The sequence below is a fragment of the Physeter macrocephalus genome, chromosome 11 (assembly GCF_002837175.3).
Source record: "Physeter macrocephalus isolate SW-GA chromosome 11, ASM283717v5, whole genome shotgun sequence".
NCBI lineage: Eukaryota > Metazoa > Chordata > Mammalia > Artiodactyla > Physeteridae > Physeter > Physeter macrocephalus.
This window is the reverse complement of record NC_041224.1, coordinates 142,786,361-142,804,423: the sequence shown is the minus strand read 5'-3', so window position 1 is coordinate 142,804,423 and position 18,063 is coordinate 142,786,361. Positions and strand designations below refer to the sequence as shown.

Sequence of the window (18,063 nt, the reverse complement as noted above, 5' to 3'; positions counted from 1 at the left end):
TTTGCAACGTGGGCAAAATATGGATCTCCACTGTCCACTGAGGAAGAAAGATGCAGACTTTACTATAAAGGTAGGGAGAGCCAAGTAAAAGAGACATAGCTCTAATAAGATGAGGGGCAAAGTAATCAGAAATAGATGAAAAAGTTTATCCAGGGGAGAGGACACTGTGTTACCTTCGTCGAGAAGCTTTAGCTGGTGAAATGAAGTTCGATGGGCCCTTCAAACCCCAAGGATGAGAATGGTGACTAATATGGCCACACAAACAACCACATCCCAGATCCAGTGGATAGCTTTGAATCCTTTGGTGAACGGACATCATCTCGGCACTTGATGGTTCCTCCTAAGAAACCACTTCCTCCTGATTCTTCTTTTTAACCCCTACCTTTAGCCGCGCCCTTACTTAGAAATCCCTCTTCAGCCTTCCTCTCTTCTCCTTCTATACACACGTACTGACATATTTTAATGACAGTTTCTACTATGCCAAGTGGATACTGGTGACACTAAAATCTACTCCCCATCTGAACAGTGTTTCTGAGCCACATCTTACCACTGGATTTTCTGCAAAACAAAAACACAACAAAAAAACCCAAAACATTTATTCCGTTCCCCCAGGCTCCCAACTGGTCAGAACTCGGGCTATTCCTCTCACTTTTACTCTAACAAGTCCTATCAATTCCACCTCCTATGTGTTTCCTTGACTTCATTCCTGTGACTGCTGCCTTGGAGCAGGAAGGTTCAGCAGGCCAGGGGTTCAACGGCCTTACCAGGGCTGCGCCCCCAGTCTCCTCTCTCTGCAGACAGCCACCTGGAGCCCTCCCAAAATGCAAAGCTTACGTTGCTCCCTGCCAGTTCCTTTCACCTCATGATTGAGTCTAAACTCTTCAGCAAAGGATGTCTTCTTTCCTCCCCATATTTCCTCTCCTGCAATCCTGCTACGTCAAGTTATTTGGGGGTTCCTGGGCACATCATACAATTTTAAGCCTCTGCGTCTCTGCACTGCTATTACCTCTGTCTGGGAGGCCCATCCCCCTTCTGTCTCTGTAGGGCTCCTATTCATCCTTAAAACACAGCTCTGACAGCCGCTCCCATGGAAGGCCTTTTCAACCTCCCCAGGGACCAAGCTATGACTGTCTTCTATCACACAGTGATAAGACATATCTGTGTTTAGGAAGACCCTTGCCTGAAAGCAACAAAAGGGCAGGTCCACATTTTGTTCTTCCTTCTGCCTTCAGTCCCTGGCACATAATGTCCCTGGCTCAGGAAACATTCACTGAATTGAATTACAAATGCAACGTAGACACAATATTACCATTCAACACATTAACAGGTAATGTCTCTGGTGGCTAGGATCTACTTTTAATATGTAGAGACCACTCAGTTTTGCAGGTAGCCTCTAAGGTATCTGTATCTTGAGCTGAAATGGCATTCCCATACATGGAAACAAAAGAAAGAAAACAGCAAGTCTGCTTTCCCCAAAGCGCACTTGTATTGCTACCAGCACATTTTTATACACTGGTTGGGAGATATTTCTTAAAGCTTTATCTCTGTTTGTAAATTCCAATCATATGTACCACACACAGGATAGGAATCTGACTCACAGAGAGGCACCCCTTTAAGACCAGAGTGGTGACGATGATTTTCATAAAATGTCACTCATTCAATGCTTTGCTGGTAAAGTGGAATTATAATCATGAAATGCCAAAACACGAGAAGCTGCACTATTTGTATTGCTTGCTTTCTAACATAACCCATTTTAACTATATGCTCGCTGAGCTTATCTTTTGTTCCTTAGATGCCCCAGGCTCTGACATCTCTGCCCTATCTGAACTGCTGGGAGGGTGCTAACTCTTGTTCACCTTCAACACACCTCTTACTTCCGCCTCCACTTCCCAGACCAGGGCCCCAGTCCCTGCGAATGCCACAGTGCCGCCACTGACAGGACAGCTGTTAGGAGCCCCCAAACAGGAGCTCTGTCTGTCTACAAACTCAGAAAAAAACAGAGATAATGCTTATGTCTTTACAAAGAAGATCTGTCACATTTTCTTTGGCCCCTGTGAAAAGGCTAGTGATCTAGTCTACTTGACTTCCCATATCTAGGCTGGACCACCAGACACTCATGTAAGGCAGTGGTTTTCAACTGGAGAGATTCTTCCCCAGGGAGCATCTGGTCATGTCTGGAGACATTTTTGGTTGTCATAACTAGGGAAGTGCCACCGGCACCTGGTGAGCAGGGGCCGGGGATGTTGCTAATCCTACAATGCACAGGACAACTCCCTCCCCTCCCGTGACAAAGGGTTATCCTGCCCTCAGTATTAGTAGTGGGCAAATGATATCACATTAATTTATTTTTTTAAAATCTTTTTTACTGGAAAGGTTGAACACTCACCAGTCATTCAATTCCTTAAACTACTGACCTATTGGTGAAGGTCAAGGTCTTGGAGGTAAAGTTCTGAGCAATGTGGAGGGAACTTCCTGCTACAGATCTGCCCTGAAGCCAAAGTAAGGAGGGACAAACCGAGTTTATGAGCAGGCTCTCAATTCTGCAGGTTTCCAGAAGAGGAACTTGAACCAGTCTCTAAGTCCAGTTCTCTACTTTGCTGGTTGTGTCTCACTTATCTTGAACCGCCTTTCACCACTGGTGAGACACACGCTAGTGCAGAAGGTCTGGGCTTGTCGTGGGCACAGGCTAGTTCCCACTTCACAAGCAGACTATGGGTCAGTGCTCCCTGGGGGTGAGGAGTGAGAGGAAGGACAAGGATGAAGGCACTTCCCACGCGGCCACCGCACAGGAGCAGGAAAACATGTATGGGTGGGAGGGGAGGAGTTTTGCAGGAAGGGCTCTCCTCTTTTGTTTTGGTTGGGAATTATACATTACATCATTTTAACGTTGAAAATATCATACACAATGAGAAAGGAATTGAGACTCTGGGAAGAGTTCCAAGACTCCCTTTGTGAGACCTAAGCAATACATCATTACAGACCATCCTAAAGAAATGGGTAGGAGTGAGCTCCAAATACAGCGGGCTCTTTTGCTGTGCAAATATACTAAAAGCTGGACGCCTGCACTGAAAGGAAACAGGAACTCCCTGGGTGGTCCCAAAGGGAAGACAGGGCCTGCCAGAGCCCAGTGGAGCGGGACGGTCTGCTGGTGAGACTGAGCCAAGGTACTCTCTGACAGTGGAAGGCTGGAAGAGGAACCCTGCACAAGTCAGTCTTGACGGCACTGATAGGGGGGCAGGGGCAGGGAATGAGACCAGTCTTCCAGCGGGATGAAGAACACTGTACCAGTTGCAATGGTGGGGCATGGGAAGTAAGCCAGGCTGCCGCTCTTCCATGACGACTCCTGCTTTGGGCCCCAAGCCCAGTGGTGCTACAGAACCCATCGCGTCCCTGCCCCCAGGAATCTCCATCAGGTCTTCAATTCACTGCACCACACAGGAATCCACATGCAAATGCAGCTTCAAGACAAGCCCCGCAGAGTCTCTTCTAAGCAGATGGCTGCTCTGAGCCTGTCCTAAATAGCAATCCCAGAACTGCTACCATGACCAGCCCACCGTGGAGGGTCTGCAGCTGACTCTATGTCATGAGCAGGCTGCTCAGGCCCCCGAACTCCCTGGGAGGACACCGGCTCCATGCGGGAAGGGGCTCCTCCTTGCTTTGATCACTGCTGCATCCTCAGGGCTCAGAGCCGAGCCTTCACCCTGAAGGAACTCTGTGCACATTTGCCAAACGAATGAACACCCTTGATCTTCACCTACTGGTGGACAAGTCTCTGTCACTACAAGTCGGGTAAGTTGATAGTGACTGACGGGGCTGATTCTGTCCTGAGAGGCCCCGGATTGTTCTGGGGCCTAGTGGAGATGGGCACAGCAGCTGGGTTCTAACCAGTGATGAAGCAATTATGGAAAACGCAAGTATTTCAAAACTAGAAGACATTATGGCCTGTGGTTTTCACCCAGACCAGCTGGGTTTCTAGACTGCACGATTCTGGGTTCAGGGTAAGGGGGACCCACTCCAGCCACCCACAGGTGTCGCGTCAGGCCCTGGCCCCAAGGTCCCAGTTGGTCCTGGCAGAGGCCAACCCAGCTTCCCAGGGAAACACCCGCAGGCCACCCTCAGGTGCTGCTAGTTAGACTGTTAATTTTATAAGTCATTCTGGTTACCCTTCTGAGGAAAGACTGGCCCGTAGGTAAAATTTTCCCCCAGAGGCCAGTGCTTGTTTTCAGCTACCTTTCCTTCGGTAGCATGGAGTAAACACAGTCATTATACTGTCTATGCCATGTGTGTGAATCTCCTCTTCCCAGCTAGACTGAGGATTAAAAGCACTGCTTCTCCCCCTAGCCCTCCAACAGTGTGATCCCGGACTGGCTGACTTTTCACTAAACTATTTGGTAGAAAGCCCATCCCATTCTCATGCCTGGAGCCACTCCTGGCACTTCAAGCCCAGTGCTTTAAAACCAGGGCCCTGCTGAGGCGGGAGTATCTATAGTTTGGCAGGTTCCTAGGCACGATCAGGGAAAACCGTAACCAAAACTCACTGCCACAAAGCCTCGCCAGTCATCGGGAAGCACAAGGGCCGCGTCTGACCCTGGCAACTCTCAGGTAAGTCACCGGAAGTGACACACAATTCATGAACCGCCTTACAAAGACGGAGGTGGGGAGTCCAGGCCATCTCTAGGTCATCGGTGTGGATGACAGCTAGTGACAGGGCCAGTTACAGCTGAACAACCTCAAAGGGAAACACACGGCAACCCTTTCAAGCCCTTTGGTCACGCCAAGTGGTCTGGCAGTCCTCCCTGAGCAGAGACAGCCAAAGGAACAGCAAGAACTCCGCGCCCTCCTATTTCCCATTCATTTTCATGGCCCTGTTGGGTCACAGATAGTCGGGAAGCCGGGAAGCCTCCGAGGACAGAAGCAAAGGTCCTAAATCAGCCACCCAGAAATCCAGAGCCCAGAGACGGCCTATGTGCATTCTGTCCCCAGCTGGAACACGATTAATAAGTTGGGGACATGCCCAACTGGGAAACACCATGTTCTGGCTCATTTTCTATTTTGATCTGAGCCAAAGGCAAACTATACCAAATGACCCATAAGCAGACCAAATGGTGTTTATGGCACTCACTGCTCAGGGAAAGGAGGAAACCCAGTTCCAAACAGGTAAGAGGAGATGGCCTTTCCATAGGTATTTTATAAAAGGCCACAAAACTGTATGTTGTGAAAAACTGCCTTTATTCCTGCCTGATGACACTCTCCTCAGCTGTACACATTGCAGAGAGAGGATACTTCTATTTGTGCGATATTAGGAATGGCATAGATTATTAAACTGGACGACCTGGTTAAGAATCCACAGACTGACTCTTGCTTGCTGTGTGATCTGGGGCAAGTTCTTTAACCTCTCTGGACCTCAGTTTCCAGATCTTTAAAATGAGGATAATGGTATCTATACCCCCATGGACTGTTTTGAGTATTAAATGAGATATTTCATTCAACAGCTATTTATGGAAATACCGAATTGTACACCTGTCTAGCCACTGGTAGCGAATATAAGCACCCAGAATATGCTAGGGTCTCAGTGAATAGTAACTGCTGCTGCTACGTCATCCTTCACCCACCCCTTCTGCAAAGCTGGTGCAGTTAGCCTCCAAGAATCGACCAGCTATGTAACGTGTTAACAGAGGGCTCTTCCCCTTGCCCGGGATGTCGCTGTGATTTAGAGCATAGTGGGTAAAGCTGTACCAGGGGCCAAGTGGCCAGATGCTCCCCGAACACCGGGAAAGGGAATGAGAGCTGGAGGGGCTAGAGGGCGGTTGGGTGTGCAGGGCTGACCGCACCTCCCACCCCCACCTGAACGAAGTCAGTGGGGGGTCCCTATTGGGAGGCATTTCTGCCAACAGGTCTGTGACAGAAGGGCACAGGTGGTGCTTATCTGGAAAAAAAAAAAAAAAAATCCAAGGCAGGGGACCTTCCTCAAGACAAGGGGGCTATTAGCTCAGTCAAGATGAGAACTCAGGGCTCTCCTATTGAAGGCTACAGTGTAGTCACCTGCTGATGAGATTCTGAAAGATGCATTCCAGGGCCACACGACCATCCTGCTGCCTACCTCTTCTGTCTGTGTCTCTCTCTCTCACATGTACACCCCTTTGCTAATATTTAATATGACGATGGAGACAATAACCCAGAGAAAAGACTGTTCCCCTGCACCCATGCTGCCAGGCGATTTTCAGACATATTTTAAGTGTGATTTAAGTGCACCAAAATCAGTTTGCACTGGCTGTGTAAGCTGACAGCACTTAGGTCACAAGATTCCTAGCTGCCCTACCCTCTTCAAAGGCTGGATTTCTGCTCTGTTGACCAATACTGAGCAGCAGCTTCTTAGGGAAAGCGATGCCCCTGCCAGGAACCCCAGGCGCACTGCTTCGCGGACGACCCCCGCAGGTGACACCCGAGGACACCCCGTCAGTAGGGAGGTGAGAGCACGGGGCTTCTGTCCCTGTAAAAGAAGGTTTTGTGTCGTCTGTCCCCCGCCCCTCCCAGGGCAGCAGCTCACAAACGCAAACAAGTTCTCTCCCAAAAACGGGCTCGTGGATCCGACGCGGCCGGGGTCGCGCCGACGAGAGGCGGCTCTTGGGCACCAAGCACAGCGTGTCTTATGTTTTCCAAACGGAGACCTTTGCTCTAACAAACTGGGTCTCTGAACAAAGGCTAAAGCATCTGACCAGTGTTTACTCTGCCACTCCCCCTCCTGCTGCTGCTGCCTCTTTGTTCTTCCTGGTCTCGGCCCCCAGCACTCAGCCAGGGCTCCAGGAGAGCCAAGGAGAGCCCCTGGGAGCTGGGGGTGGGGAGAGCCGGATCCTAGGCCATAAATGCCAGCAGGCTCGGCTGCCGGCACAACAGTCACTGATTAAGATGAAAGGCGTGTGAAGTGAATTTAACCTGAAAGAGTGGGGAAGGTGGCCTACACCAGGCCGGCAGCCCAGACCCTGGGCCCTGCTCGTTTCATAAGGCCTCACTTCTCCCACCCTCATCGACAAAGAAACAGAAACACATTGCAGAAACTGACAAACAGACCAAAGAAGAAAAAGATCCACTACCTTCCTAACAGTCCCTGATAGTTCACTGGCATCATCTCCTTTCAGGCTTTTTTTGGAGGCACATTGCTGTCCTGGGTGAAACCTGATATGGATTCATACCCCTAATCATCATAAATTCTGTACTATTTCCTGGCTTCCCATCTCCGAGCTCCACCATTTACTCTGTTAGATTTAGGGCAAGTAACTTAACTTCTCCTTCACTTTATCACTCGGCAAAATAAAGATAATAATTGTACCATCTTCTACGGCTGATGTAAAAATTATATGCAATAAATATTACACGTTAGATGCCTCCGACAGTAACACACACTGATCTAACTACTTAATATTCAATTATTTCTCTACTGGCTGAAAATCTTCATCAGATAGTACACTGTTTAAGTAGACTCCTATTGCTAAAGGCTGAAGTTGTTTCCAATATTTTCCTCTTATAAATAATGCACTGAAGATTAAACATCTTTATGCGTAACATTTATTTTATTCTTTACGTTGTTTTCTTTGCCTAGATTACCAGGAATAAAATCAACAGATCCAAGAGTATATGCATTCTTATAAGTCTTGATCCAGATTATCAAATTATTCACAAACTATTAGGATTTACAATGCTTTCAGAAATTTATGAGGATGCCAGTGGAATGATATACATGCAAGTAACAAGCATTATTATGAAAAAATCAGGGGCAATAATTCATGGGCTCATAATTCTATGCAGCAAATGACAAATTATCTAATATTTGAAATTTGCTTATCTTTTTGTTCTGGCCAAGAACAAAAGGAGTTCCAAAATTCCTACTTTGTGGGTGTTTACTGTCACCTCCACGTGGGGTCTGTGCTGGCCCCTGGGAAGGCCCTGGACATTTTTCTGGTGTGGGGAAGAAGGTGGTCATCACAACACCGAGTTGCCACACGTGTAGCAACAGTGTGTCTGCATTCTCGCCTTTGGTCCTCGCAGCAATCCTTCTCTCATCTCAACCATGAGAACTTTAAGGCTCAAAGGAATTTTAAGGTAGTTGCAAGCCGTTCAGACAGAGGAAAACAGAGATGGAAGAACTTAGGTCTTCTGTTTCCAAGGGCAGAGCTGTTTCCATATTAGCAGGTTGGAGGTGAGTCAGGGCAGACAGGAGGGGCTTTAAGCAGATGCTGCAACAACCTCAATGTTGTATAAGACACCAAGTGGATGGAGCCGGGGCTCCAGAGTCAGCCTGACCCAGAGATGAACCTTGTCTCCACCACTCCCAGCCTAAGGGATCCTCAGCAAGTTGCTCCCTTTCTCCTGGGCCTCAGAGACACTCATTCTACAGGGCTGGACGGCAAGAGGACTGCTGTCTCTGCCAGCATCTTCACAGTGAAGTGACACATTGCAGATGCTGGGGGGTGCTCCCACGCCTCACCTCAGCTCCCTTCTAAACTCTGTGTTACAGTTCAGCACAACACACTGATTAGCATCTCACTTTAGAGGCCAGGGCCTGCCAAACCCACTAGTTAAAAAGTAGTCATTTACCTGCTTTAATTTCTCATGGTAACTAACATTTTCTGTTCTTTATAGTTAGTTTTTCAGTAGCAAATGGGGATAGTGACTGAGGATTTCTGACAGATGGACAGATGCAGAGAGCAAATGCTATGCATATGTGGAGTCTGATACCTTGCAAATCCGAGAGAAGGCTTAAACTACAGCAAAATGGAAACTGTATATCTCTACCTCAGCATGAGAAAAATACACTTGATTCTTTTAAGTTGGTTCTTACCACTTTATCATCTAGACTTAGGGCAAGGGAAAATTCCCATTATCCTTTGCTTTGGAGACATCTACTATAACACACAAATTTAAAATCCCGAAGTCAGCTCCTCTCTCTCTGGTGCAGAAATTAAAATCACCTTGCGGTAACGACTGCCACCTTGTGGCCATATATGAAACTGTCAGTAGGAAAAATAGATGGCCCATGTTAAAATAAAGGCTTCACGAGCTGAACACTGTGGAAATAACATGTGGACACTAATATTTTGGGATACTGTATAGTTTATATTTTCCTGGAAAATTTTGCATTGTATATTCTATATTTGTTGGTCTCCCAATCTGTTCCAGGTTAAGTTCTTTTCTACTACAACACCCTCTAATTGTTGGTAAGACCTCAGACTGCTTCTATAGAATCACGGGGATTTCCTTCGGCAGGTAAAAGTCCCCTGGAGTCGGGTAGGTGACGCTTCTTTATTTGTTCATTAGAGTAACTTGAAGCAGCCACTGCACAACCATGTCAGTCAACTGTTAATATCATCTAACCCAATGTCATAGAAAACCATCTGCACTTTGGTGCAGCCCTGGAAAGACGACCTGAGTATAGCCCTGTCTGGCTAATGGAATGAGGAGGAGGTGAGCCTGAAGCTCAGGCGGGTGACCAGTACCACCCACCAGTCTTGCCTTCTTCACAAGGGTGTTCTCAAGCCCAGAGCTGTCACCCCACTCTTCTCTGGGAAAACAGCTGGATGAGGGCCGATTAAGGGCTTTAGGTGGACAGCACACAGAGCATGGGAAATAGTGTTTTGGGGATACTCTGGGTAGCATGGAGAACGGGCAGAACCGGATCTCTGAAGGAACCATGGACCCGGAGACGGGAAGCAAGCATCAGGGGCAAGGTGGTAGGGGCGGCATGGACTCCAGGACTCCAGGGCTCCAGGGTTCCAGGAGGGCGTGGCCTCAAAGAGCCTAGACCATGAGGGGTGGGAAGGAGTGCAGAGGAAACCGAAGCCCAAGAAGCTATTACTTGAACCCCAGCTCCTTCCCACATACTCACGACAGCATGGGAGTGCACGCCGTGCATCCCCTTTCACACACCCTCCTGTCTCCCGGCTTCCAGTGTTCCCTGCTCCATCCATTCCCTAAGCTGTACATGTGTCTTTGCCAACACAAGGGACCCTTAAACATATGTGAATGCTCAGCCTCACTCACTGTCAGAGAAATGCAGATTAGAACTCCAAAGACACCTTTTAAAAAATCTCTCCAACCATCAAAATGATAAGTAGCATGCCATGACAGGAGGGTGGGGGAAATAAGCCTTCTCACACATGGTTTGGGAGTATGAATTTAGAAATACAGCCAGCAAGTGGTAAGAGTTTGGGCTCAGCAGTCAGACTTAAAACGTCCGCCACTTGGAAGCTAAATTTCTTCCTGCCTCAGTTTGTTCATCTGTAAAATGGGAGTGATGTTAACAGAACTTACTTTATGGGATTACTGTAAGTATTACTGAGATAATACACATAAAGCACTTAGAACAGTGCCTGGTATTTAAATGATAAAGTGTTAGCTACCTTTAACCATGATGGGGAGAGAGGGCCAACTAGATAAAATTATAAATGCATCTACTTCTGACCAAGCAATATCACTTCTAATAGTGTATCATATAGAAATCATAGCACAAGTACCTAAAGATAAAAGTACAAAGAGACTCACTGTAACTTTGAAATAAAAGTCTAAGTACAGCCTAAATATATGGCAATAGGAAACAAGTTAAATAAATTGCATCATGTTCTTAAAATGGAATAGTATGTAGCCATTAAAAATGAGGCAGCCAGGTATATACAAATGAGACAATCTCAAGATACATTATTACATTTTTTCAAAAAAATAAGGAGAATGGGGATGCAATGTACAATATGGTGACTACAGTTAATAGCATAGTATTGCATATATGAAAGTTGCTAAAAAAGTAGCTCTTAAAGGTTCTCACCACAAGAAAAAAATTCTGTAACTGTGTGATGATGGATGTTAGCTAGACTGATTGTGGTGATCATTTTACCACATATACAAATACCGAATCATTATTGTGTACACTCAAAACTAATATAATGTTACATGTCAATTATACCTCAATTTTTTTTTTTTTTTTTTTTTTTTTTTTGTGGTATGCGGGCCTCCCTCTGTTGTGGCCTCTCCCGTTGCGGAGCACAGGCTCCGGACGCGCAGGCTCAGCGGCCATGGCTCACGGGCCCAGCCGCTCCGCGGCATGTGGGATCCTCCCAGACCAGGGCGCGAACCCAGTTCCCCTGCATCGGCAGGCGGACGCGCAACCGCTGCGCCACCAGGGAAGCCCCCTCAATTTTTTTTAATGTGTATATTTTGCTAGATGCATTACAGAGATTTACTTCCTTAATAAAACCATTTTGGATGTTTTTTCCTTAAAAAAAAGGATACAGAATGGTGGACAAATATATACTACCATTTGTGTTTTTTAGAAAAATAAATATGGATGCATATATGTGGTGTGTGTGTATACTTCTGTGTGCAAAAAAATTCTCTGAAAGGCTACACTTGAAACTAGTTAATTGTTCCTTTCAAAGAGAGGGTATGGATACTTGGAGGATGCTTACACTACCCATTGCAAAAAAAAAATAAAATAAAATGGTTTTTAATAGTTAAAAAATGCAATCTGATATGTCATTCCTCTGCTTAAACGTCTTCCATTTGTTCTTAGCACTAAAACCCTAGCTCCTTTAACAGCGCCTACAGCGGCCTGGGCTACTTCTGCAGCCTTAGTTCTCACCAGGCCCCTCCTCAACCTCACATTTTATGCTCGTGAGATTTATTCATACCTCCTGTTCCCGTTTACTAGTAGATCCATGCTTGAGCTGTTTAACCTCTATTCCATATTCACTTTCATTCTCTTTGCCTGACTAATTCTGACTGGCCCTTCTGGCTCTGGCATAGCTGTTACTTTCCCTAGAAATGCATCCGCAGCATCACTGGACCAGGTGGGACGCCACCATCCTGCTCCCATCACACCCTCTACATCCCTGATGGTAGCAGAGACAAGGGACATGTCCTGAATTCTCTTTCAGAATGCCTTTGACAGCAAGAAGATTAAGAAATATCTGTGCCAGACCCTCTTGGTGCCTTCACAGGAGCCCTCTTCCCTCTCCACTGACAACAGAAGCCCAGTTCTGAGCCTAATGCTAAATGGGCTACAGAGTGTCCTGCCCCAGGGGATAAGTCAAGGTTGATGCGAGCCAATCATGATAAAGCAGCTTATCTTGACTAGATATTTGCTCTTCCAGCCTCCTTTGCAGCTCAGGGTGAGCCTGTAACTCAGGTCTAGGAAAGATTTTTCTCATTGATAAAAGGAGAGTGGTCCATGAAGCCCTTCTGCCTCTGTCCCCCGAGCTTCCTGCTTTGGATGCTGTCATATGAGGTGTGATGTTTAGGGCCGTGGCAAATACCTTGAGACCTACGGGGAAGAGATGTCTGATGTCACTGAGCAACTAATCCAACCCTAACATTGCTACCGTCAGACTTCTCAAGAAAAAAGTCTGTACTAATGAACTAAACTCATCCTTTCTGTCTATTGTGTAAGTCACTGCCAGTCACATATTCTGTTAACTGCAGCCAAAAGCATTCCTAATTGCACAACATGATGGGATAGACAGAATCCCACAATCAGTCCATAGAATCAAGCAAAGGGTCCTTGACTGAGGCCAGGAGCAATGCCTTGGGACATTACAAATCAAGGTGCCCCCTTCGGGCCTATCCTGGTCTGAACTCTTTTCCCCGGGTCAGAGCCAGTTCAGCATTTAGCAACAGAGCTGAGGTTAAAGTCACCAAAATAAGCAGCCCATGACATTTACTGTATTCTTAGACTCCTGTAACCTTCACTCTGCTAGAGAAGACTTATGTATGAAGACGTTTTCAATCTTAGGACACACAACCCTCAAAGTGATCCTTCTCCAGGACAGCACGAAAGGAAGGAAGCAGTTAGCTCATTGCTTCTGGTCATTGGAAGTCAATGGATACTTCAAATGACCCTACCTTAGGAGTCCATCCCCCCAAAGTTTCTAATACTCTACTTTATGAAACCTTCAACATCTGTGATCTCAGCTTTTTTCCTTTTTTTGCGGTACGCGGGCCTCTCACTGCTGTGGTCTCTCCTGCTGCGGAGCACAGGCTCCAGACGCGCAGGCCCAGCAGCCACGGCCCACGGGCCCAGCGGCCATGGCCCACGGGCCCAGCCGCTCCGCGGCACGCGGGACCCTCCCGGACCGGGGCACGAACCTGCGTCCCCTGCATCGGCAGGCAGACTCCCAACCACCGCGCCACCAGGGAAGCCCTTGATCTCAGCTTTTGAAGAAAGGAGGCCACTGAGGCAGTGAATGTGGGTCATACTTACAGGGGTCTGAAAGCAGCAAAACAACTGAGTGAGGAAGGGGTGATTGCGGGCCAAAGACAGGATCCTTTTCTCTGTCATGGTGCACTCCACATCATCATCTTGCAGGATCACGTCCTTCTTTAGCACCTTCACGGCATAGAGGTCTCCTGTTTCTTTTATTCTTGCAAGCATCACCTGTGGCAAAGCAGGAGAAGGGATCGTGAGAACTCATGCAGCTCTTAGGGTGTGGCCTCATCTGGGACAGAAGGCAGATGGCACGTGGGAAATGGGCATGTGTATACATACATGCACAGGCAAACAACATACATGGAGCAGGCGTCCTTTAACAACCCAAACACTTGGAGCCAAGACTCACCTTCCCAAAGCTTCCCTTCCCCAGTACTCGGATGAACTCAAAGTTGTTGATCCCAAGTCGACTGGAAGAATTAACCCCAATGCCATTTCCTTCTTTGATGCTCTCCTTTCCTTGTCGTCTTAGGGTTGATCTGGAAACAAGATTCTGCAAAGAAGAGTAGGAATACATCGAGTCAGAAATCACAGTGGAGCATGAAGCATTTATGGATGAAGAAGATCTTACTTGCAGCTTCAGCCCTCAATACAACACATGGGGAAAGATCAATACAGCTTGACATGTGATCAGGTTCTGCCACTCAAAACGGCTTCAGCACCAACTCCTGATCTGTGCTTACTGTATTTGGGTCAGAATCATTTAAAATATATCTAAGCCACCGAGTTTCAGTTTGTGCTCCAATGGGAGTATATAGAAAATGTCTCAGTCTGGTCCACCTGGTTTCTTGTGGTGGCTTTCTACAGGGTGGTCAAAGTTCCAAGAGCGCCACCTGGTGTCCATGTCCTGCAAATAGCAGCTTTCACAACTGCTCAGAGAATTGAGCACCACTCCCCACCAAGAATGAATGAAGCAACATTTTTATATACAATATTTTAAATTATAAAAGAGAAACAAAGGTTAACGTAAATATATGGAGGGTAAGATTGACAATACCTATAATCTCATAAGCCCTCCTCAAAAAACAAAAAATAGAAACATACATATACACACATCTATCTTTACACTTAATTTTAAAAAATACAATAAAATTGTTGTTTCATAACACAAGTTTTAATCTAACATTTTTCCATGCATATTATCCATATCTCTAAATGTCCTTCAAGAACATGAGTTTCAAAAAGCTGTCCAATATTCCATTTTATGGATATATCACAATTGATTCACTAATTCCCGGTATTGGAAATATAGATTATCTCCCATTTTTCACTAGTAGAGATAACACACAGTGACCATACTTGCATGCAAATCTTCAAATCAGGGGGATTAGGAGTCTAGGCTCTCAAGCAGGGTGCCTGGGTTCAAATCACAGCTCTACAACCTAACCCTGTGACCGTGGACAAGTCACCTACCTCTCTGTGCCTCAGTTTCCTCTTCTAACAAAGGGGATGTTATAGTACCTGCAACATGGGTTGTTATGAGGAGTAAATGAATAACTGCACTTAAAGCACTTAGACCAGTGCCTGACACATTCCATAAACCTAAGCTGTGTTGTCATCTTTATCAACACAATCATCCTCATCATCATGGTCTATTTTCTTAAGATAACTTTCTGGAAAGGGAATTCTTTGGGCCAATGTAATAATTTTGAATACTTCTGATACATGGTCAACTTGCCCTCCAGAAAGGTTAACCACCAACACAATGAGAGCTCCAGGTTCACCACATAGAACCAGAAGTAGGGTTGGCCTCTTAGGGGAGTTCTCTAGCCCCATCCCACTAGTACAAGACTCATCCCAGGGAGGATGCTACCTAAAGACAAGGTGACATGCAGATGTCTACCTTGGGATATTTATAAGACAAGCTATCACCAGATAAGAGACCAGAAGTCTGACATCCTGGAGCATTTGACCTATTTAGCTAAAAAAAAAAAAGCTTATCTGGGGCAACTTCTAAGCAATGTTTGTAATAAACAGCTGGGCAATACCCTGAAACTGCAAGGATTTTTCCTACTCAACCCAGTGAAACAGTGATTGAAGATATTAAATGGATCGCCTTTAAAATTCAATTATTTTAATAGTTTCTCCTCTAGATTTCTGACCATAAATTTTTCAAAGACGGAAAAATTTTACCAGCTTGAATCTCACTTCCTCCACTTAAACACTTCCCCTGCCAGAAAACTCTAAACCCAGTGTTTCTCAGTCTTTTTGTTTGTTTGTTTATCCCATTCTCCTCTTTTGATAGACTAAAGATGTCTCTCTTTAATGGTGGACTGTCAGCTAACAGGTAATTTGGGTTTTCTCACTATTAAGTATCAGAACATGAAAGTACTTGGTTCAAGTGACAAGTGGCGCTGCCCATTCCTAGAGGTTGTGCCACGTGGCTCAGCTTATTTCCGTGGTATTTCAGAAGCCCTGGGCCAGGCCGAGATCCCTAACCTACGCTCTTCAGGCACAGCTGTCCCAGGCACTGGAGATCCCCCTCACGGTATAGCATCCTGCCTGTCTGTCCACAAGACAGACACACAGACTTGAAGGACTTTGCCAACGCCTTCCTGAAATCAAGAAATGCAACGTCCATCCAAGCCCCTGCTTTACCAGGCGGGGCCCTTCAGTGAAAAGGAAATGGGGGGGTTAGTGATGACACTGTTTGGATAACCAAGAACCTGACACTGATTGCATTTCCCTTCCTAAGTGCCCAGAGATATTTGACAGTTAAGTCTAGAATTTTCCTGAACCCGGCATCAAGCTACACATTTCAGAAGCCTCAGCCGTAATCATGGCTCTTTCCCAATTCTCAGCAGACCACAGCCAGGAAGGTGGCAATAGGATGTAGGCCTGGGATGTGTCTGAAGCTCTAATGGACAACAGCAGGTGGGGGAGGGTCACTCAGGGCGGTGGCAGGACAAAACACGTGCACAGCGACTGACATGCTCCACCCACTCCCGAGAGCCGAGAGCCGAGAGGAAGGAACTCCTGTCTGTGGCTGGACTTGAGATAAATTCACAATCCATAAACAAATACTACACAACTGCTGGATTCCAGACCTGTGGAGAACATCAGCTCTTTAAGTTCAACCCCTTCAGAGAGAAGGAAGCAAAGGCCCATAGTTACTGGTCAACTGCACTGCCGGGGGCCCCAACAAGAGCAGAACCGAGGACTCTGGATTCCAGGCTTTTCACCAGGCCACAATGACAGGAAGCTGTTTAAAAAAAAAAAAAATCCTTTTTCTGCTTCTTGCTATATCTGCACGCTCATTATTTCTTGTTATATAATTGTATATAGAACCTTATTTGTGGAACAAAACGCTCTTTAAAAATGCAATAAATCTGTTTATTGTATTTGCCGAGACTAGAAACTTTGATTATGCCACACACAATACTAGGGCTCGCCACATCTGAACAACTTCTAAATTACAAAATACGAAAATAGCAAAGTCTCACCGAGGTGGGAGAAATACTTCCGGGTTGGAGGCCCATTCCTGCCAGAGTCTTGGCCAGCTCCGCTGCATTCACTCCGCAGTTTGGGGCCACGTTCGCCTGACATCGAATGTGTACATTCATTTTACATACTGGATGGAAGAGGAAAAGGGAATCCACATTCAGAAAGGAGCCACGTCAACATGTGCTGTGAAAGAGAGCTGTGATAACCTGAAAGACAGTGACTGAGGAATTGCATAGGCTGAATAATGATATCTTCTCATCAAATCCAACTGACACAACGATCCCTGAGTGTAAGTAAATCCCTGATTTTCTCTATTTCTGTTTTGTGCAGAAGTAGTAAGCCTGGCATACGGAAGAATAATACATTTCAAATTTCTTTTTGTTTTCACTGTGACTTGATGCAAGACATTCACTTAAATCATATTTTAAAAGTCATCACTGGAATACAGTGAAGATGGCGGAAGAGTAAGACGCGGAGATCACCTTCCTCCTCACAGATACATCAGAAACACAGCTACACGTGGAACTTCTCCTACAGAACACCCACCGAACGCTGGCAGAAGACCTCAGACCTCACAAAAGGCAAGAAACCCCCCACGTACCTGGGTAGGCAAAAGAAAAAAGAATAAACAGAGACAAAGAATAGGGACGGGACCTGCACCAGTGGGAGGTAGCCGTGAAGGAGGAAACGTTCCCACACACTACAAGCCCCTACGAGGGCGGAGACTGTGGGTGGCGGAGGGGGAAGCTCCGGAGCCTCGGAGGAGAGCGCAGCAGCGGGGTGCGGAGGGCAAAGCGGAGAGATTCCCGCACAGAGGATCGGTCCCGACCGGCACCCACCAGCCCGAGAGGCTTGTCTGCCCACCCGCCGGGGCGGGAGGGGGCTGGGAGCTGAGCCTCGGGCTTCAGTCGGATCCCAGGGAAAGGTCTGGAGTTGGCAGAGTGAAAACAGCCTGAAGGGGCTAGTGCGCCACGGCTAGCCGGGAGGGAGTCCAGGAGAAGTCTGGAGCTGCCGAAGAGGCAAGAGACCTTTTCTTCCCTCTTTGCTTCCTAGTGCGCTAGGAAGGGGTTTAAGCGCGCCGCTTAAAGGAGCTCCAGAAACGGGCGCGAGCCGCGGCTGTCGGCGCGGACAGCAGAGACAGGTGTGGGATGCTCGGGTTGCTGCTGCCGCCACCAAGAGACCTGTGTGCGAGCACAGGTCACTCTCCACACCGCCCCTCCCAGGAGCTCGTGCAGCCCGCCACTGCCGGGGCCCCGGGATCCAGGGACAGCTTCCCCAGGAGAACGCGCGGTGCGCCTCGGGCCGGTGCAGCGTCACGCCGGCCCCTGCCGCCGCAGGCTCGCCCCGCATCCGTGCCCCTCCCTCCCCCC

At 47.1% G+C, this 18,063-nt stretch overlaps 1 protein-coding gene across 4 annotated transcripts in view; it reads right to left on the bottom strand.

The window, feature by feature from the left end:
• Window positions 1-18,063, bottom strand: part of PRKCH (protein kinase C eta) — a 231,150-nt gene that overhangs the window by 73,808 nt on the left and 139,279 nt on the right. For all 4 annotated transcript variants that reach the window (XR_008618681.1, XM_024118039.3, XM_024118032.2 and 1 more), the window contains 3 exons: window positions 16,693-16,820; window positions 13,599-13,742; window positions 13,244-13,417 (listed from right to left, as the gene is read on the bottom strand). Coding sequence is in view for 3 of the 4 variants with exons in the window: in XM_024118039.3 (XP_023973807.1) it covers window positions 13,244-13,417; window positions 13,599-13,742; window positions 16,693-16,820 (446 nt within the window). In the remaining variant the exon portion in view is untranslated. The remainder of the gene's footprint in view (window positions 1-13,243; window positions 13,418-13,598; window positions 13,743-16,692; window positions 16,821-18,063) is intronic.